The sequence below is a fragment of the Phoxinus phoxinus genome (assembly GCF_949152265.1).
Source record: "Phoxinus phoxinus genome assembly, chromosome: 25".
Taxonomy (NCBI): Eukaryota; Metazoa; Chordata; class Actinopteri; order Cypriniformes; family Leuciscidae; genus Phoxinus; species Phoxinus phoxinus.
Window position 1 is genome coordinate 396,440 of NC_136900.1, and position 22,929 is coordinate 419,368.

At 51.6% G+C, this 22,929-nt stretch overlaps 2 protein-coding genes across 2 annotated transcripts in view; one reads left to right on the forward strand and one right to left on the reverse strand.

Moving 5' to 3' along the window:
• Positions 1–9,607, forward strand: part of psma1 (proteasome 20S subunit alpha 1) — a 43,617-nt gene extending 34,010 nt beyond the window's left edge. The window contains exons 9-10 of the mRNA XM_079603992.1: positions 9,250–9,354; positions 9,430–9,607. Coding sequence (XP_079460118.1) covers positions 9,250–9,354; positions 9,430–9,489 — 165 coding nt within the window. The 3' untranslated portion in view covers positions 9,490–9,607. The remainder of the gene's footprint in view (positions 1–9,249; positions 9,355–9,429) is intronic.
• Positions 9,608–10,703: 1,096 nt separating this feature from the next.
• The window catches only part of ric3b (RIC3 acetylcholine receptor chaperone b), a 25,879-nt gene continuing 13,653 nt past the window's right edge, over positions 10,704–22,929 (reverse strand). The window contains exons 5-6 of the mRNA XM_079603339.1: positions 22,343–22,476; positions 10,704–11,503 (exon numbers count right to left, since the gene is read on the reverse strand). Of these exons, the coding sequence (XP_079459465.1) occupies positions 11,283–11,503; positions 22,343–22,476 (355 nt within the window). The 3' untranslated portion in view covers positions 10,704–11,282. The remainder of the gene's footprint in view (positions 11,504–22,342; positions 22,477–22,929) is intronic.

The following is a 22,929-nucleotide window of genomic DNA, read 5'->3' on the forward strand; positions in this document are numbered from 1 at the left end:
CACACACTCCTGTAACTGTGCTGTCCCGCACACACTCCTGTAACTGCGCTGTCCCGCACACACTCCTGTAACTGTGCTGTCCTAAACACACTCCTGTAACTGTGCTGTCCCGCACACACTCCTGTAACTGTGCTGTCCCGCACTCACTCCTGTAACTGTGCTGTCCCGCACTCACTCCTGTAACTGTGCTGTCCCGCACTCACTCCTGTAACTGTGCTGTCCCGCACTCACTCCTGTAACTGTGCTGTCCCGCACTCACTCCTGTAACTGTGCTGTCCCGCACTCACTCCTGTAACTGTGCTGTCCCGCACACACTCCTGTAACTGTGCTGTCCCGCACACACTCCTGTAACTGTGCTGTCCCGCACACACTCCTGTAACTGTGCTGTCCCGCACACACTCCTGTAACTGTGCTGTCCCGCACACACTCCTGTAACTGCGCTGTCCCGCACACTCCTGTAACTGCGCTGTCCCGCACACACTCCTGTAACTGTGCTGTCCCGCACACACTCCTGTAACTGTGCTGTCCCGCACACACTCCTGTAACTGTGCTGTCCCGCACACACTCCTGTAACTGTGCTGTCCCGCACACACTCCTGTAACTGTGCTGTCCCGCACACACTCCTGTAACTGTGCTGTCCCGCACACACTCTTGTAACTGTGCTGTCCCGCACACACTCCTGTAACTGTGCTGTCCTGCACACACTCCTGTAACTGTGCTGTCCCGCACTCACTCCTGTAACTGTGCTGTCCTGCACACACTCCTGTAACTGTGCTGTCCTAAACACACTCCTGTAACTGTGCTGTCCCGCACACACTCCTGTAACTGTGCTGTCCCGCACTCACTCCTGCAACTGTGCTGTCCCGCACTCACTCCTGTAACTGTGCTGTCCCGCACACACTCCTGTAACTGTGCTGTCCTGCACACACTCCTGTAACTGTGCTGTCCCGCACTCACTCCTGTAACTGTGCTGTCCCGCACACACTCCTGTAACTGTGCTGTCCCGCACACACTCCTGTAACTGTGCTGTCCTGCACACACTCCTGTAACTGCGCTGTCCCGCACACACTCCTGTAACTGCGCTGTCCCGCACACACTCCTGTAACTGCGCTGTCCCGCACACACTTCTGTAACTGCGCTGTCCCGCACTCACTCCTGTAACTGTGCTGTCCCGCACACACTCCTGTAACTGTGCTGTCCTGCACACACTCCTGTAACTCTGCTGTCCCGCACTCACTCCTGTAACTGTGCTGTCCTGCACACACTCCTGTAACTGTGCTGTCCCGCACACACTCCTGTAACTGGGCTGTCCCGCACACACTCCTGTAACTGCGCTGTCCCGCACACACTCCTGTAACTGTGCTGTCCCTCACACACTCCTGTAACTGTGCTGTCCCTCACACACTCCTGTAACTGTGCTGTCCCGCACACACTCCTGTAACTGTGCTGTCCTGCACACACTCCTGTAACTGTGCTGTCCCGCACACACTCCTGTAACTGCGCTGTCCTAAACACACTCCTGTAACTGTGCTGTCCTAAACACACTCCTGTAACTGTGCTGTCCCGCACACACTCCTGTAACTGTGCTGTCCTAAACACACTCCTGTAACTGTGCTGTCCCGCACACATTCCTGTAACTGTGCTGTCCTGCACACACTCCTGTAACTGCGCTGTCCCGCACACACTCCTGTAACTGCGCTGTCCTGCACACACTCCTGTAACTGTGCTGTCCCGCACACACTCCTGTAACTGCGCTGTCCTGCACACACTCCTGTAACTGTGCTGTCCCTCACACACTCCTGTAACTGTGCTGTCCTAAACACACTCCTGTAACTGCGCTGTCCTGCACACACTCCTGTAACTGTGCTGTCCCTCACACACTCCTGTAACTGTGCTGTCCCTCACACACTCCTGTAACTGTGCTGTCCCTCACACACTCCTGTAACTGTGCTGTCCCGCACACACTCCTGTAACTGTGCTGTCCCTCACACACTCCTGTAACTGTGCTGTCCCGCACACACTCCTGTAACTGTGCTGTCCTAAACACACTCCTGTAACTGTGCTGTCCCGCACACACTCCTGTAACTGTGCTGTCCCTCACACACTCCTGTAACTGTGCTGTCCTGCACACACTCCTGTAACTGTGCTGTCCTGCACACACTCCTGTAACTGCGCTGTCCCGCACACACTCCTGTAACTGTGCTGTCCCTCACACACTCCTGTAACTGTGCTGTCCTGCACACACTCCTGTAACTGTGCTGTCCTGCACACACTCCTGTAACTGCGCTGTCCCGCACACACTCCTGTAACTGCGCTGTCCTGCACACACTCCTGTAACTGCGCTGTCCTGCACACACTCCTGTAACTGTGCTGTCCCTCACACACTCCTGTAACTGTGCTGTCCCGCACACACTCCTGTAACTGTGCTGTCCCGCACACACTCCTGTAACTGCGCTGTCCTGCACACACTCCTGTAACTGTGCTGTCCTGCACACACTCCTGTAACTGTGCTGTCCCTCACACACTCCTGTAACTGTGCTGTCCCTCACACACTCCTGTAACTGTGCTGTCCCGCACACACTCCTGTAACTGCGCTGTCCTGCACACACTCCTGTAACTGTGCTGTCCCTCACACACTCCTGTAACTGTGCTGTCCTGCACACACTCCTGTAACTGTGCTGTCCCTCACACACTCCTGTAACTGTGCTGTCCCTCACACACTCCTGTAACTGTGCTGTCCCGCACACACTCCTGTAACTGCGCTGTCCTGCACACACTCCTGTAACTGTGCTGTCCCTCACACACTCCTGTAACTGTGCTGTCCTGCACACACTCCTGTAACTGTGCTGTCCCTCACACACTCCTGTAACTGTGCTGTCCCGCACTCACTCCTGTAACTGTGCTGTCCCGCACTCACTCCTGTAACTGTGCTGTCCCGCACACACTCCTGTAACTGCGCTGTCCCGCACACACTCCTGTAACTGCGCTGTCCCGCACACACTCCTGTAACTGTGCTGTCCCTCACACACTCCTGTAACTGTGCTGTCCCTCACACACTCCTGTAACTGTGCTGTCCCTCACACACTCCTGTAACTGTGCTGTCCTAAACACACTCCTGTAACTGCGCTGTCCCGCACACACTCCTGTAACTGTGCTGTCCCTCACACACTCCTGTAACTGTGCTGTCCCGCACACACTCCTGTAACTGTGCTGTCCCGCACACACTCCTGTAACTGCGCTGTCCCGCACACACTCCTGTAACTGCGCTGTCCTGCACACACTCCTGTAACTGCGCTGTCCCGCACACACTCCTGTAACTGCGCTGTCCCGCACACACTCCTGTAACTGCGCTGTCCCGCACACACTCCTGTAACTGTGCTGTCCCGCACTCACTCCTGTAACTGTGCTGTCCCGCACACACTCCTGTAACTGCGCTGTCCTGCACACACTCCTGTAACTGTGCTGTCCTGCACACACTCCTGTAACTGTGCTGTCCTGCACACACTCCTGTAACTGTGCTGTCCCGCACACACTCCTGTAACTGCGCTGTCCCGCACACACTCCTGTAACTGCGCTGTCCCGCACACACTCCTGTAACTGTGCTGTCCCGCACACACTCCTGTAACTGTGCTGTCCCGCACACACTCCTGTAACTGCGCTGTCTCGCACACACTCCTGTAACTGTGCTGTCCTGCACACACTCCTGTAACTGTGCTGTCCTGCACACACTCCTGTAACTGCGCTGTCCCGCACACACTCCTGTAACTGCGCTGTCCCGCACACACTCCTGTAACTGTGCTGTCCCGCACACACTCCTGTAACTGCGCTGTCCCGCACACACTCCTGTAACTGCGCTGTCCCGCACACACTCCTGTAACTGTGCTGTCCCGCACACACTCCTGTAACTGTGCTGTCCCGCACACACTCCTGTAACTGCGCTGTCTCGCACACACTCCTGTAACTGTGCTGTCCTGCACTCACTCCTGTAACTGTGCTGTCCTGCACACACTCCTGTAACTGCGCTGTCCCGCACACACTCCTGTAACTGCGCTGTCCCGCACACACTCCTGTAACTGTGCTGTCCCGCACACACTCCTGTAACTGCGCTGTCCCGCACTCACTCCTGTAACTGTGCTGTCCTGCACACACTCCTGTAACTGTGCTGTCCCGCACACACTCCTGTAACTGTGCTGTCCTGCACACACTCCTGTAACTGTGCTGTCCCTCACACACTCCTGTAACTGTGCTGTCCCGCACACACTCCTGTAACTGTGCTGTCCTGCACACACTCCTGTAACTGTGCTGTCCCGCACACTCCTGTAACTGCGCTGTCCCGCACACACTCCTGTAACTGCGCTGTCCCGCACACACTCCTGTAACTGCGCTGTCCCGCACACACTCCTGTAACTGTGCTGTCCCGCACACACTCCTGTAACTGTGCTGTCCCGCACACACTCCTGTAACTGTGCTGTCCCGCACACACTCCTGTAACTGTGCTGTCCCGCACACACTCTTGTAACTGTGCTGTCCTGCACACACTCCTGTAACTGTGCTGTCCCGCACTCACTCCTGTAACTGTGCTGTCCTGCACACACTCCTGTAACTGTGCTGTCCCGCACACACTCCTGTAACTGCGCTGTCCCGCACACACTCCTGTAACTGTGCTGTCCTAAACACACTCCTGTAACTGTGCTGTCCCGCACACACTCCTGTAACTGTGCTGTCCCGCACTCACTCCTGTAACTGTGCTGTCCCGCACTCACTCCTGTAACTGTGCTGTCCCGCACTCACTCCTGTAACTGTGCTGTCCCGCACTCACTCCTGTAACTGTGCTGTCCCGCACTCACTCCTGTAACTGTGCTGTCCCGCACTCACTCCTGTAACTGTGCTGTCCCGCACACACTCCTGTAACTGTGCTGTCCCGCACACACTCCTGTAACTGTGCTGTCCCGCACACACTCCTGTAACTGTGCTGTCCCGCACACACTCCTGTAACTGTGCTGTCCCGCACACACTCCTGTAACTGCGCTGTCCCGCACACTCCTGTAACTGCGCTGTCCCGCACACACTCCTGTAACTGTGCTGTCCCGCACACACTCCTGTAACTGTGCTGTCCCGCACACACTCCTGTAACTGTGCTGTCCCGCACACACTCCTGTAACTGTGCTGTCCCGCACACACTCCTGTAACTGTGCTGTCCCGCACACACTCCTGTAACTGTGCTGTCCCGCACACACTCCTGTAACTGTGCTGTCCCGCACACACTCTTGTAACTGTGCTGTCCCGCACACACTCCTGTAACTGTGCTGTCCTGCACACACTCCTGTAACTGTGCTGTCCCGCACTCACTCCTGTAACTGTGCTGTCCTGCACACACTCCTGTAACTGTGCTGTCCTAAACACACTCCTGTAACTGTGCTGTCCCGCACACACTCCTGTAACTGTGCTGTCCCGCACTCACTCCTGCAACTGTGCTGTCCCGCACTCACTCCTGTAACTGTGCTGTCCCGCACACACTCCTGTAACTGTGCTGTCCTGCACACACTCCTGTAACTGTGCTGTCCCGCACTCACTCCTGTAACTGTGCTGTCCCGCACACACTCCTGTAACTGTGCTGTCCCGCACACACTCCTGTAACTGTGCTGTCCTGCACACACTCCTGTAACTGCGCTGTCCCGCACACACTCCTGTAACTGCGCTGTCCCGCACACACTCCTGTAACTGCGCTGTCCCGCACACACTTCTGTAACTGCGCTGTCCCGCACTCACTCCTGTAACTGTGCTGTCCCGCACACACTCCTGTAACTGTGCTGTCCTGCACACACTCCTGTAACTCTGCTGTCCCGCACTCACTCCTGTAACTGTGCTGTCCTGCACACACTCCTGTAACTGTGCTGTCCCGCACACACTCCTGTAACTGGGCTGTCCCGCACACACTCCTGTAACTGCGCTGTCCCGCACACACTCCTGTAACTGTGCTGTCCCTCACACACTCCTGTAACTGTGCTGTCCCTCACACACTCCTGTAACTGTGCTGTCCCTCACACACTCCTGTAACTGTGCTGTCCCGCACACACTCCTGTAACTGTGCTGTCCTGCACACACTCCTGTAACTGTGCTGTCCCGCACACACTCCTGTAACTGCGCTGTCCTAAACACACTCCTGTAACTGTGCTGTCCTAAACACACTCCTGTAACTGTGCTGTCCCGCACACACTCCTGTAACTGTGCTGTCCTAAACACACTCCTGTAACTGTGCTGTCCCGCACACATTCCTGTAACTGTGCTGTCCTGCACACACTCCTGTAACTGCGCTGTCCCGCACACACTCCTGTAACTGCGCTGTCCTGCACACACTCCTGTAACTGTGCTGTCCCGCACACACTCCTGTAACTGCGCTGTCCTGCACACACTCCTGTAACTGTGCTGTCCCTCACACACTCCTGTAACTGTGCTGTCCTAAACACACTCCTGTAACTGCGCTGTCCTGCACACACTCCTGTAACTGTGCTGTCCCTCACACACTCCTGTAACTGTGCTGTCCCTCACACACTCCTGTAACTGTGCTGTCCCTCACACACTCCTGTAACTGTGCTGTCCCGCACACACTCCTGTAACTGTGCTGTCCCTCACACACTCCTGTAACTGTGCTGTCCCGCACACACTCCTGTAACTGTGCTGTCCTAAACACACTCCTGTAACTGTGCTGTCCCGCACACACTCCTGTAACTGTGCTGTCCCTCACACACTCCTGTAACTGTGCTGTCCTGCACACACTCCTGTAACTGTGCTGTCCTGCACACACTCCTGTAACTGCGCTGTCCCGCACACACTCCTGTAACTGTGCTGTCCCTCACACACTCCTGTAACTGTGCTGTCCTGCACACACTCCTGTAACTGTGCTGTCCTGCACACACTCCTGTAACTGCGCTGTCCCGCACACACTCCTGTAACTGCGCTGTCCTGCACACACTCCTGTAACTGCGCTGTCCTGCACACACTCCTGTAACTGTGCTGTCCCTCACACACTCCTGTAACTGTGCTGTCCCGCACACACTCCTGTAACTGTGCTGTCCCGCACACACTCCTGTAACTGCGCTGTCCTGCACACACTCCTGTAACTGTGCTGTCCTGCACACACTCCTGTAACTGTGCTGTCCCTCACACACTCCTGTAACTGTGCTGTCCCTCACACACTCCTGTAACTGTGCTGTCCCGCACACACTCCTGTAACTGCGCTGTCCTGCACACACTCCTGTAACTGTGCTGTCCCTCACACACTCCTGTAACTGTGCTGTCCTGCACACACTCCTGTAACTGTGCTGTCCCTCACACACTCCTGTAACTGTGCTGTCCCTCACACACTCCTGTAACTGTGCTGTCCCGCACACACTCCTGTAACTGCGCTGTCCTGCACACACTCCTGTAACTGTGCTGTCCCTCACACACTCCTGTAACTGTGCTGTCCTGCACACACTCCTGTAACTGTGCTGTCCCTCACACACTCCTGTAACTGTGCTGTCCCGCACTCACTCCTGTAACTGTGCTGTCCCGCACTCACTCCTGTAACTGTGCTGTCCCGCACACACTCCTGTAACTGCGCTGTCCCGCACACACTCCTGTAACTGCGCTGTCCCGCACACACTCCTGTAACTGTGCTGTCCCTCACACACTCCTGTAACTGTGCTGTCCCTCACACACTCCTGTAACTGTGCTGTCCCTCACACACTCCTGTAACTGTGCTGTCCTAAACACACTCCTGTAACTGCGCTGTCCCGCACACACTCCTGTAACTGTGCTGTCCCTCACACACTCCTGTAACTGTGCTGTCCCGCACACACTCCTGTAACTGTGCTGTCCCGCACACACTCCTGTAACTGCGCTGTCCCGCACACACTCCTGTAACTGCGCTGTCCTGCACACACTCCTGTAACTGCGCTGTCCCGCACACACTCCTGTAACTGCGCTGTCCCGCACACACTCCTGTAACTGCGCTGTCCCGCACACACTCCTGTAACTGTGCTGTCCCGCACTCACTCCTGTAACTGTGCTGTCCCGCACACACTCCTGTAACTGCGCTGTCCTGCACACACTCCTGTAACTGTGCTGTCCTGCACACACTCCTGTAACTGTGCTGTCCTGCACACACTCCTGTAACTGTGCTGTCCCGCACACACTCCTGTAACTGCGCTGTCCCGCACACACTCCTGTAACTGCGCTGTCCCGCACACACTCCTGTAACTGTGCTGTCCCGCACACACTCCTGTAACTGTGCTGTCCCGCACACACTCCTGTAACTGCGCTGTCTCGCACACACTCCTGTAACTGTGCTGTCCTGCACACACTCCTGTAACTGTGCTGTCCTGCACACACTCCTGTAACTGCGCTGTCCCGCACACACTCCTGTAACTGCGCTGTCCCGCACACACTCCTGTAACTGTGCTGTCCCGCACACACTCCTGTAACTGCGCTGTCCCGCACACACTCCTGTAACTGCGCTGTCCCGCACACACTCCTGTAACTGTGCTGTCCCGCACACACTCCTGTAACTGTGCTGTCCCGCACACACTCCTGTAACTGCGCTGTCTCGCACACACTCCTGTAACTGTGCTGTCCTGCACTCACTCCTGTAACTGTGCTGTCCTGCACACACTCCTGTAACTGCGCTGTCCCGCACACACTCCTGTAACTGCGCTGTCCCGCACACACTCCTGTAACTGTGCTGTCCCGCACACACTCCTGTAACTGCGCTGTCCCGCACTCACTCCTGTAACTGTGCTGTCCTGCACACACTCCTGTAACTGTGCTGTCCCGCACACACTCCTGTAACTGTGCTGTCCTGCACACACTCCTGTAACTGTGCTGTCCCTCACACACTCCTGTAACTGTGCTGTCCTGCACACACTCCTGTAACTGTGCTGTCCTGCACTCACTCCTGTAACTATGCTGTCCTGCACACACTCCTGTAACTGCGCTGTCCCGCACACACTCCTGTAACTGCGCTGTCCCGCACACACTCCTGTAACTGTGCTGTCCCGCACACACTCCTGTAACTGCGCTGTCCTGCACACACTCCTGTAACTGTGCTGTCCCTCCGCACACACTCCTGTAACTGTGCTGTCCCGCACACACTCCTGTAACTGCGCTGTCCTGCACACACTCCTGTAACTGTGCTGTCCCTCCGCACACACTCCTGTAACTGCGCTGTCCTGCACACACTCCTGTAACTGTAACTGTGCTGTCCTGCAGAACGTGTCGATCGGGATCGTGGGCAAGGAGCTGGAGTTCACCATCTATGATGACGACGAGGTGTCGCGGTTCCTGGAGGGTCTGGAGGAGCGACCGCAGAGACGGGTGAGTGTGTGAGTCCTGTTCTCCACAGCACAGGGGTTCCTGCAGCGTCTGACTGTGTGTGTGTGTGTGTCACAGGTTGGCCCGCCGGCGGACGAAGCGGCTTCAGCGGTGCCTGATGAACCCATGGAGCACTAACACACACTCCTGCACTTCTGACCCGAGATGACGCATCTAAACTCATCACACATTACACAATGAAACCTTCATTTTCTATCTGTGAGTGTTAGACAAATAAAACTGTTCTTATTTCTGAGTGTGTGTTTATGCTTTCACTGTATACATTCCTTCAGCGGGATTATATAATAATTATCGCCTCACAAAAGCTGCCGGTGATCACCTGAGATCCCTTCATCAAACACACTGACATGATTACAGTGGATTAGATGAAGGTCCTTTTCAACATTCAACCTTTCTCATGATGGCTTCATAAGCTCAGTGGGATTGGTTAGATTTGACTTGTATGATTGATTTGCTGGATTCTTCAGAGATGCACACGGTACTGTAGATCTACGTCATTCATCATTACACTCTCCGTCAGACAGGAATGACATCAACTCTCAAGAAATGAGCCATCAAGAGTTATTTACACAATTCATAAAGTGCTGAATACTTTCCACAGGTCTGATATTTCCTTCAGATCTCAGAGAATCTATTACGCTCTTACTCAGTCTTGATGATGTTCTCAGGCTCTACTGTTGAATGTTGATTATTCTCCTCATATTCTCCATTGTTGCGGCTCCTCTCTTCCCAGTCTGTCAGTAACGCTCTGTTCACTTCCTGTCTCTATGAAGCCCCTCCTTCTGAAAAGCACACTGTGCTCTGATTGGTCGGCTGGAGTAGTGTGTTGTGATTAGTCGAGCGCTTCCAGTGTGTTTGGGAAATGTCCCGCCCCTTACCTTAACCGCCAGTAGTTTAACACACTACTAACTAACTCAACTAGGCCCCGCCCCTTTATTCTGCGTATGAATTATTATGAGGAGGAATATTGTGACGTGTTCGTTCCCGGAAGAAACTGAAGACTACAATGGAGGCGTTTCAGGAGTTCAGAAACACTGACACTGATAGAGAAGAACTGGAGCTTCTCATGATCACACAGCAACACTACTCAAGGCGTCATGAAAGAGAGAAGCTGAGCTCCTCTATAATCTATAATAATAAAAAGTGGAACGCTTCAAGAACAAGTAGAAATGTGGGCGGGGCTTGATTGTGTCTTTGGGGAGTTGATTGGATGGTTGTGGTTTGCTATTGGCTGATCTCATGTGAGTGACAGGTTATAGCCCCGCCCACCTCATCATCAGAGAAGCTGCAAGAGGAGCTTATTCCCATTCAAGATCACGGGATCGTCCACTCAAAGACTCGGGATGTGTGCGTCATGCCAGAGCTCAGTCTGTCAGTTATCAGATAATGATAATTACAGTTTTAATGTTGCCTATAGGTCAGTCCACATTCATCATGTATACGTGTTTATCACTGATGATGAACCCTTCCTCTAATGATGATGATGATGAACCACAGAAACTAACATCAGATGGGACTTTTATTAACACATTATCATAGCAGAATATGATACACATTCATGCAATCATGCAAGTATGACAAGAAAATATCAATAAATACTAAAAGTATTAGTTACACAATTGATTAAACAAGTGATGAAATGTGAAGCACATAAACTCAACTAAACAAAATGGAGTCATAATTGAGTTTACAGTGAAAGCCCTTTTATTGCCTTCAGGTGTACATTATGGGTCGTTTTCTTCAGGGAATTACATGTAAATATAGAGTATATAATAATATTTGAGGTCCGTGAAATGTTTCACACATAAACATGCTAAATGCAACGGGTCAATAAATGTTGTTCCGTTTGCATATTATGAAGATCTGTATGATACAGAGGGGACTGATCATCAATAGTGATGTGGAGAGCTTCAGTAACACTGTTTCCTCCGTCTGACGGCGCTGTGCTCTGACTCTGGGCCGGGCGTGATGTCACTTCCTGCCGGAGCGTCGGTCTCAGGCTGTGATTGGCTGTTGGCATCGGTTGTCTCGTGTTCATCAGGATCACCGCTCTCTCTCGTCTGTGTGTTTGTGCTCAGGTCAGGTGAATGAACACAGCAGAAATGCTCATTACGACTGTCGTCGGGTAGATCTGAGAAAACAACAGGCTACATTACACGTTTATCACTAAAAGCTGCTTTGAAACAATCCACATTGTTAAAAGCGCTATATAAATGAAGATGACTTGACAACAGCGCCAGTAAAGACTGCAGATGATTTTCCAGTATAACTGGATAGCTGTTTTTTGCAATGATGTCAGTGATCACTGTGCGATTGCTTGTATAAGAGACACAAAACTACCCAAACATAAATCTCGCTATGTTTTTAAAAGGTGTTTTAAACGTTTTAATGAACAGGCTTTTATTCAAGATCTGTACAACTGCAATTTGGAGACTATCTATCTGATACCTGATGTGGAACATGCTTGGGAATATTTTCATAATGCCTTTTCAGCTATTTGTAATAAGCATGCTCCTGTAAAGAAATGTAGGATTAGCGGGAGGAATAACCCATGGTTTACTGAAGAGTTAAGTTTTATGATCAGAGAAAGAAATGTTGCATGGGGCAAACCTCAAGCCACAAATTCTACTGTTGACTGGACTGCTTTCAGAACTTAAATAAATAAATGTATAAGCATGACCAGAAAAGCAAAATCAGATTACTATCTAAAAAATATGTCTGATAATCTTAAAAACCCCTCTAAATTCTGGAAGCAAATTAAGTATCTGTCTGGTTCCAATTCTTTTTCAGGTCTTCCACAACATATTTTTGTAAATTCAGTTGAAATTAAAAACAAAATTGATATAATTGGACATTTTAATAATCACTTTGTATCAGTTGGCTGTACTTTGAATGAGTCCAAATCAAATGATCATTGCTCTGACTCCAGCACTGAAGCACTACCGGAAACTTTTGTATTTAGACCCATTTTAAAAAAGGATGTCTGTATTGCTCTTAAAGCTATTGACCCAAAAAAATCAATAGGACCAGACAACCTAGAACCTTTCTTATTGAAGGTTGCAGCTGAAATTATAGCCAATCCTATAGCATATATTTTTTTAATTGTAGTCTGCAGACAAATTTAATTCCCAAATTATGGAAAGCAGCCTATGTGCTTCCTTTGCTAAAGGGTGGCGACCCTTCAGATCTTCATAATTATAGGCCAATTTCCAAACTTTATATTCTTGCAAAAATTTTGGAAGCTCAAGTAAACTGTCAATTAAAAGAATATTTGGCAGAGCATAACATTTTAACTGATGTACAGTCAGGTTTTAGAGCTGGACACAGCAGTGTTACAACAACTTTGTTGCTATTAAATTACATTATAAATGCCTTGGAAAAAAAGCAACATTGCGCTGCCTTATTTGTGGATTTATCCAAGGCATTTGACTCTGTTGATCATGAACTATTGCTAAATAGATTAATTCACATTGGAATAGGAAACACAGCTATCAATTGGTTCAAGAATTATCTTACAGAACGAACGCAATGTGTTTCTATAGATGGTCTTAAATCAGACTTTTTAGAGATTTCCAAGGGTGTTCCACAAGGCTCGATCTTAGCCCCTATTTTATTTTCTATATTTATAAATAATATTGGAAAGGATGTGCAAACTGCTAAACTGCATCTTTATGCAGATGATACTGTGATATACTCAGTTGCCCCTTCATTGAACCAAGCCATAAATTACCTTCAATTAGCCTTTCAACACCTTCAAGTCTCACTACATGGCCTTAAGTTAGTGCTAAATACTAAGAAAACCAAATTTATGACGTTTTCAAGGGCTCGTTCCCAATCCCCAGATAATATAATTATTAACACACTAAATGGGGACTTAATTGAAAATGTTTCCTCATACAAGTATTTAGGTTTTTGGCTGGACAACAAACTTTCTTTTAAAGTTCATGTGGAAAAGCTTGTAAAAAAACTGAAACTAAGACTGGTTTTTTTTTTTAGGAATAAGGCTTGTTTCAATTTGTTAGATAGAAAAAAACTTGTGCAGACTACTTTTTTAAGTGTTTTGGACTATGGTGATGTTGTTTACATGCATGCTGCCTCTAGTACTCTTCACTTTTTAGATTCTGTGTATCACAGTGTTCTGCGCTTTCTAACTAACTCTGGTTCCCGTACTCATCATTGTACGTTGTATGAACTGATTGGTTGGACGTCACTAAGTCTACGTAGACAATTTCATTTGTATATTTTTCTATACAAGGCCATGTTGGGTAAACTGCCGGCATATTTATGTGATCTTCTTAAGAAGAATTCCAACAGTTTTCATCTCCGTTCCACCAGGTGGCTCTCTTACCAGGTTCCAAGGGTTTTTACTGAGCTGGGGAAGAAAGCCTTCTTTTAATTTGCGCCATGGTCTTGGAATAATTTGCAAAACTTGCTACATCTAAATGATTTAGTCCCATTAAGAGAATTTAAGACCATGTTAAAATGCCATAAAACTCAAAAATGTAACTGTCATATGTGACCTGTTCCTTTTTATTTGATGCTTGTTTGGATGTATTGATTATGTTGTATTTGTATTTATATTGTAACTGGTGTGCCGTCTTGGCCAGGTCTTCCTTTGTAAAAGAGATTCTGTCTCAAGGGACTTCCTGGTTAAATAAAGGTTAAAAAACAAAAAATAACCACGCGTTCAGGGGGGAGTACCACATTCAGCGGCAGCAAGGCGGTCAGGGGGGAGTACCACATTCAGCGGCAGCAAGGCGGTCAGAAGGGAGTACCACATTCAGTGGCAGCAAGGCGGTCAGAAGGGAGTACCACATTCAGCGGCAGCAAGGCGGTCAGAAGGGAGTACCACATTCAGTGGCAGCAAGGCGGTCAGAAGGGAGTACCACATTCAGCGGCAGCAAGGCGGTCAGGGGGGAGTACCACATTCAGTGGCAGCAAGGCGGTCAGGGGGGAGTACCACATTCAGTGGCAGCAAGGCGGTCAGAAGGGAGTACCACATTCAGCGGCAGCAAGGCGGTCAGAAGGGAGTACCACATTCAGTGGCAGCAAGGCGGTCAGGGGGGAGTACCACATTCAGTGGCAGCAAGGCGGTCAGAAGGGAGTACCACATTCAGCGGCAGCAAGGCGGTCAGGGGGGAGTACCACATTCAGTTGCAGCAAGGTGGTCAGAAGGGAGTACCACATTCAGTGGCAGCAAGGCGGTCAGGGGGGAGTACCACATTCAGTTGCAGCAAGGTGGTCAGAAGGGAGTACCACATTCAGTGGCAGCAAGGCGGTCAGAAGGGAGTACCACATTCAGTGGCAGCAAGGTGGTCAGAAGGGAGTACCACATTCAGTTGCAGCAAGGCGGTCAGAAGGGAGTACCACATTCAGTGGCAGCAAGGCGGTCAGGGGGGAGTACCACATTCAGTTGCAGCAAGGTGGTCAGAAGGGAGTACCACATTCAGTGGCAGCAAGGCGGTCAGAAGGGAGTACCACATTCAGTGGCAGCAAGGTGGTCAGAAGGGAGTACCACATTCAGTGGCAGCAAGGTGGTCAGGGGGGAGTACCACATTCAGTTGCAGCAAGGCGGTCAGAAGGGAGTACCACATTCAGTGGCAGCAAGGTGGTCAGAAGGGAGTACCACATTCAGTGGCAGCAAGGTGGTCAGAAGGGAGTACCACATTCAGTGGCAGCAAGGCGGTCAGGGGGGAGTACCACGTTCAGCGGCAGCAAGGCGGTCAGGGGGGAGTACCACATTCAGTGGCAGCAAGGCGGTCAGGGGGGAGTACCACATTCAGTGGCAGCAAGGCGGTCAGGAGGGAGTACCACATTCAGCGGCAGCAAGGCGGTCAGAAGGGAGTACCACATTCAGCGGCAGCAAGGCGGTCAGAAGGGAGTACCACATTCAGTGGCAGCAAGGCGGTCAGGGGGGAGTACCACATTCAGTGGCAGCAAGGCGGTCAGGGGGGGGGGGGGGAGTACCACAAGGTGGTCAGGAGGGAGTACCACATTCAGCGGCAGCAAGGCGGTCAGAAGGGAGTACCACATTCAGCGGCAGCAAGGCGGTCAGGAGGGAGTACCACATTCAGCGGCAGCAAGGCGGTCAGAAGGGAGTACCACATTCAGTGGCAGCAAGGCGGTCAGGGGGGAGTACCACATTCAGCGGCAGCAAGGCGGTCAGGGGGGAGTACCACATTCAGTGGCAGCAAGGCGGTTAGGGGGGGAGTACCACATTCAGCGGCAGCAAGGCGGTCAGGGGGGAGTACCACATTCAGCGGCAGCAAGGCGGTCAGGGGGGAGTACCACATTCAGTGGCAGCAAGGCGGTCAGGGGGGGGAGTACCACATTCAGCGGCAGCAAGGCGTTTAGAAGCGAGTACCAAATTCAGTGGCAGCAAGGCGGTCAGAAGGGAGTACCACATTCAGTGGCAGCAAGGCGGTCAGAAGGGAGTACCACATTCAGTGGCAGCAAGGCGGTCAGGGGGGAGTACCACATTCAGTGGCAGCAAGGCGGTCAGAAGGGAGTACCACATTCAGTGGCAGCAAGGCGCTCAGGGGGGAGTACCACATTCAGTGGCAGCAAGGCGGTCAGAAGGGAGTACCACATTCAGCGGCAGCAAGGCGGTCAGGAGGGAGTACCACATTCAGCGGCAGCAAGGCGGTCAGAAGGGAGTACCACATTCAGTGGCAGCAAGGCGGTCAGGGGGGAGTACCACATTCAGCGGCAGCAAGGCGGTCAGGGGGGAGTACCACATTCAGTGGCAGCAAGGCGGTCAGGGGGGAGTACCACGTTCAGCGGCAGCAAGGCGGTCAGGGGGGAGTACCACATTCAGTGGCAGCAAGGCGGTCAGGGGGGAGTACCACATTCAGTGGCAGCAAGGCGGTCAGGGGGGAGTACCACATTCAGTGGCAGCAAGGCGGTCAGAAGGGAGTACCACATTCAGTGGCAGCAAGGCGGTCAGAAGGGAGTACCACATTCAGTGGCAGCAAGGCGGTCAGGGGGGAGTACCACATTCAGTGGCAGCAAGGCGGTCAGGGGGGAGTACCACATTCAGTGGCAGCAAGGCGCTCAGGGGGGAGTACCACAAGGCGGTCAGAAGGGAGTACCACATTCAGTGGCAGCAAGGTGGCCAGGGGGGAGTAGAATAGAATAGAATAGAAAAACTTTATTGTCTGTCACAAGTGACAGAAATTTGTCTTTGACAAAACAGTCTCATTACATTAAAACATTTAAGACATATACAAAAACAATTAAACAATACTCAGACTTGCTCTAAAAACATAAATGTGCAAATTGCAAAAACATGATTTGTTCTATAGATGGCTGTTCAGTGTAACAATGGCCGTGGGGACAAATGATTTTTTGTATACGTTTTTCCTTGCAAGTGGGACACTATAGCGTCGACCTGATGGCAATAACTGAAATGATTGATTAAGTGGGTGTGTAGGGTCTTGTGTGATTACCGTGGCTATCCTTAACACTGACCGTGTGTGAAGTTCTGTTAGTGGGGTTTGCGGGGAGCCTATTATCTTGCTGGCCTGATTTATTATTCGTGCCAGTTTACTTTTATGCTTGATGGTAAGGGCATTGTACCAGCCTGAAATGTTAAAAGTCAGTAAGGATTCGATGAGTGACTGATAAACTCTAGTTAAAATGTCCTTACTCACATTAAAATCTCTGAGTTTCCTCAGCAGGTGTAAGCGCTGCTGTGCTTTCTTATATACGCTATCTGAGTGTTGTGAGAAGGACATGGATGTATCAATTTCTGTCCCCAGGTATTTAAAAACATTAACTTGTTCGACTGGCTGACCATTAATGCTGAGGGGTTCAAACATATCTTGTGTATTTTTAGTTTCCCTGCTCTGACAGCACAGCTCCTTTGTTTTAGCGATATTGAGGTCTAAATAAATGTTTTGGAAAGTTGTGACTAGATTGTTGACTGTCTGATGGTAGTCAGACAGCGCCTTCGTATCAGACAAGTGGGCAACTAAGGCCATATCATCCGCATATTTTAGAAGAATCATTCCATGTTTGTTGCATGAAATATTGTTTGTGTACACAGAAACAAGAGCAGGAGATAAGACACATCCTTGAGGTAGCCCGGTGTTTAAAAGCTGTTTCCTAGAATTAAAACCGTTCACACGCACCTGTTGAGGTCTGTCCTGTAAAAAGTTCTTAATCCATAAAATCAGTATTGGGTGGACCTGAAGTTCAACTAGATGTTGCAAGAGTGTATGTGTGTGTACCGTATTAAAAGCAGATGAGAAGTCCATAAATAAAATCCTTGTGTGGGTGTGTAATGAGTCCAGCTGTCTGGTCACAGTGTCCAAGAGAGTTAGAGTTGCATCCTCCACTCCACGTTTGGCTTTATAAGCAAACTGGAGTGGGTCCAGTCTTCCGGTCACAGCGCTGGAAAGGTGGCTACCTACCACTCTTTCCATACATTTACAGAGCAGTGATGTCAGGGCAACTGGCCTAAAATCCTTGGGGTCTTTGGCATGTGTCTTTTTAGGTATTGGGATAATGGTTGACTCTTTCCACTGATAAGGAACACAGCTAGAATCCAGGAGGCCCTGAAAGAGCTTGGTGAAGACCCCACTTAGTTGAGTGGAGCAATCTTTAAGCACTCTGCCTCTGAGTCTGTCAGGGCCAGGGGCTTTGTGTGGGTTCACTTGCCTTAAAATAGACGCCACTAGTTTTTCATCAATGATGATAGTCTGGTGAGATAGACTGGGGCTAGGTGGATTCCAACTGGCTGGTGTACTTCCTTTGTCAAACCTGCTGAAGAAGTTGTTTAACTGCTCTGCAAAGGAGGCGGGGTCTTGATTCAGCCTGCAGTTCAGCGTTCAGCGGCAGCAAGGCGGTCAGGGGGGAGTACCACATTCAGTGGCAGCAAGGCGGTCAGAAGGGAGTACCACATTCAGTGGCAGCAAGGCGGTCAGAAGGGAGTACCACATTCAGTGGGAGCATGGCGGTCAGGGGGGAGTACCACATTCAGTGGCAGCAAGGCGGTCAGAAGGGAGTACCACATTCAGCGGCAGCAAGGCGGTCAGAAGGGAGTACCATATTCAGTGGCAGCAAGGCGGTCAGAAGGGAGTACCACATTCAGCGGCAGCAAGGCGGTCAGAAGGGAGTACCACATTCAGTGGCAGCAAGGCGGTCAGAAGGGAGTACCACATTCAGTGGCAGCAAGGCGGTCAGGGGGGAGTACCACATTCAGCGACAGCAAGGCGGTCAGGAGGGAGTACCAAATTCAGCGGCAGCAAGGCGGTCAGAAGGGAGTACCACATTCAGTGGCAGCAAGGCGGTCAGGGGGGAGTACCACATTCAGCGGCAGCAAGGCGGTCAGAAGGGAGTACCACATTCAGCGGCAGCAAGGCGGTCAGAAGGGAGTACCACATTCAGTGGCAGCAAGGCGGTCAGAAGGGAGTACCACATTCAGTGGCAGCAAGGCGGTCAGAAGGGAGTACCACATTCAGTGGCAGCAAGGCGTTCAGGGGGGAGTACCACATTCAGCGGCAGCAAGGCGGTCAGGGGGGAGTACCACATTCAGCGGCAGCAAGGCGGTCAGAAGGGAGTACCACATTCAGTGGCAGCAAGGCGGTCAGAAGGGAGTACCACATTCAGTGGCAGCAAGGCGGTCAGAAGGGAGTACCACATTCAGCGGCAGCAAGGCGGTCAGGGGGGAGTACCACATTCAGCGGCAGCAAGGCGGTCAGGGGGGAGTACCACAAGGCGGTCAGAAGGGAGTACCACATTCAGTGGCAGCAAGGTGGCCAGGGGGGAGTACCGCGTTCAGCGGCAGCACGGCGGTCAGGGGGGAGTACCACATTCAGCGACAGCAAGGCCGTCAGGGGGGAGTACCGCGTTCAGCGGCAGCAAGGCGGTCAGAAGGGAGTACCACATTCAGTGGGAGCATGGCGTTCAGGGGGGAGTACCACATTCAGCGACAGCAAGGACGTCAGGGGGGAGTACCGCGTTCAGCGGCAGCAAGGCGGTCAGAAGGGAGTACCACATTCAGTGGGAGCATGGCGTTCAGGGGGGAGTACCACATTCAGCGGCAGCAAGGCGGTCAGAAGGAAGTACCACATTCAGTGGCAGCAAGGTGGCCAGGGGGGAGTACCGCGTTCAGCGGCAGCACGGCGGTCAGGGGGGAGTACCACATTCAGCGACAGCAAGGCCGTCAGGGGGGAGTACCGCGTTCAGCGGCAGCAAGGCGGTCAGAAGGGAGTACCACATTCAGTGGGAGCATGGCGGTCAGGGGGGAGTACCACATTCAGCGACAGCAAGGCCGTCAGGGGGGAGTACCGCGTTCAGCGGCAGCAAGGCGGTCAGGGGGGAGTACCACATTCAGCGGCAGCAAGGTGGTCAGGGGGGAGTACCACATTCAGCGGCAGCAAGGTGGTCAGGGGGGAGTACCACATTCAGCGGCAGCAAGGTGGTCAGGGGGGAGTACCACATTCAGCGGCAGCAAGGTGGTCAGGGGGGAGTACCACATTCAGCGGCAGCAAGGTGGTCAGGGGGGAGTACCACATTCAGCGGCAGCAAGGCGGTCAGGGGGGAGTACCACATTCAGCGGCAGCAAGGCGGTCAGGGGGGAGTACCACAAGGCGGTCAGAAGGGAGTACCACATTCAGTGGCAGCAAGGTGGCCAGGGGGGAGTACCGCGTTCAGCGGCAGCACGGCGGTCAGGGGGGAGTACCACGTTCAGCGGCAGCAAGGCCGTCAGGGGGGAGTACCGCGTTCAGCGGCAGCACGGCGGTCAGGAGGGAGTACCACATTCAGTGACAGCAAGGCCGTCAGGGGGGAGTACCGCGTTCAGCGGCAGCAAGGCGGTCAGAAGGGAGTACCACATTCAGTGGCAGCAAGGCGGTCAGGGGGGAGTACCGCGTTCAGCGGCAGCAAGGCGGTCAGGGGGGAGTACCACATTCAGCGACAGCAAGGTGGCCAGGGGGGAGTACCGCGTTCAGCTGCAGCAAGGCGGTCAGGGGGGGGGGGGGGGAGTACCACATTCAGCGACAGCAAGGCGGTCAGGGGGGAGTACCACATTCAGCGGCAGCAAGGCGGTCAGGGGGGAGTACCACATTCAGCGGCAGCAAGGCGGTCTTGTCGTGAATGTCAGTTGGTAAACCCACCGGCCGCTCGAAAAGCGCCTTTGCACCCTCTTCCTCTCATGCAGGTCCCCTTCGAGAGAATTGGTATCGGTATCACCGGGCCATTAGAACGATCCGCACGAGGGCATCGATTTGCATTAGTCCTGGTGGATTATGTCAACTTTAATCACCCCATCAAGGTCGGTCAGAAACCTTGGAGTAACATTTGATGAGCATCTGACCTTCACAGACCACATCACAAAGACAGCTCGATCATGCAGGTTTGCACTGCACAACATCAGGAAGATCAGGCCCTTCCTAACTGAGCATGCAACACAACTTCTCGCCCAGGCCTTGGTTATCTCTAGGCTTGATTACTGCAATGCTCTTCTGGCCGGTCTTCCATCATGTGCAACTAAACCTCTACAAATGATCCAGAATGCTGCAGCCCGTCTTGTCTTCAACGAGCCCAAAAGGGCCCACGTCACTCCTCTGTTCATCTCTCTGCACTGGCTACCACTCGCTGCTCGCATCAAGTTCAAGGCATTGACGCTCGCTTACAGATCGACCACAGGCTCAGCTCCTCCTACTTTCACTCGCTCCTACGAGTCTACATCCCTACCAGAAGCCTGCGATCGGTCAATGAGCGACGACTCGTGGTCCATCACAGAGAGCCACAAAATCACTCTCCAGAACATTCTCATTCACGGTTCCTTGCTGGTGGAATGATCTCCCTACCCTCGTCCGGAATGCAGAATCCCTGACCACATTCAAAAGACAACTGAAAACTCATCTCTTCCGTGAGCACTTGACATAAAAAATAAAAAAATAAAAATAAAATAAAAACCCCTCTCCTTTACCCTCCCTTGTTTTGGCTTATGCTACTCTGAGCAATGCCAGAACTTTGTATGTTGAGCACTTCGTGTTATTTTTGCCTCTTCACGATGACTCGCTTGCTGTAGTCCTCAGTTGTAAGTCGCTTTGGATAAAGGCGTCTGCTAAATTACTAAATGTAAATGTAACACGATACCCTGAAGCAGTGGTGCTCTGCAGCATTTCTGCAAAAAGCGTGGCGGACGCACTGTTTCGTTAAATCTCCTGAGTGGGAATCCCGAAGGACATTCTCACTGACCAAGGCACCTTGACCTATGACCTATGTTACGTACGATTCGCGAACTGTATGAATTATTGGCCATTAAATCAATTCGAACCAGTGTCTATCACCAACAAACAGACGGCTTAGTCGAACGATTTAATTGCACTTTAAAAACCATGACTCGGAAGTTCGTTCACGAAGACACCAAAAATTGGGATAAAGGGCTGGAACCAGTAATTAGAATATTTGGGTCGGCTTTCAATGGAGAATTTGCTACAGGCCCAGAACACACAGATCCGGTTGTATGACAGGGGAACCAGACTACGAGAATTTACACTGGGAGATAAAGTACTTTACTGTACTTTACACGGCCCACGTCTAGCTCAAAATTGCTCGCCAAGTGACAAGGACCGTTCGAGGTCACACGGACACGGTGAGTTGGAGATTTCAATTATCAATGAGGTGGTTAGATCGTATAGGAACGGGGCACGTCAAATATATCACCTCAACCTCCAGAAAAAATGGAGTGAGGCGGAGTCAGTGATGTCAGCAATGACAGTAACGGGAGAGGAGGATCTCGGGCCAGAAGTGAGCACCAAAAACCAATCTTTCGCTCTGGCCCCAGGAGGAGATCACCTCCTCTTCTACTGGTTGGATAGGCAAATTGAACGTGTTCCTCCCAAACTTTATTAATAAAACTATTTATTTAAATATATATTTATATGCGTTATGAAAAGTGAACCAAGTAATGAGAAATGGGTGCTAGCGACGGTAAAGGAAGTGTAATTGGTCTGACCGTCCCACTGCTGGCCGCAGGACTCTGCAGTGTTTGCTGGGATTGAGTCCACGAGCCGGCCCTCCTGCATCACACGCGTGATCTCCTGCAGCTGCTGCAGTAACTTCTGCTCCTCATCCACTGCAGCTCCAGCACTGCACACACACACACACACACGTCACACTCACTGCAGACCTGACAACACACACACACCCTCTGCAGACCTGACAACACACACACACTGCAGACCAGACAACACACACACACACACACGCACACACACACACACATACATGTTACACTCACTGCAGACCAGACAACACACACACACACACACACACACACACACACACACACACACACACACACACACACACACTGCAGACCTGACAACACACAAACACTCTCTGCAGACCAGACAACACACACACACACACACACACACACACACACACACGTCACACTCACTGCAGACCTGACAACACACACACACACATACAAGTCACACTCACTGCAGACCTGACAACACACACACACGTCACACTCACTGCAGACCAGACAACACACACACTCTCTGCAGACCAGACAACACATACACACACACACAC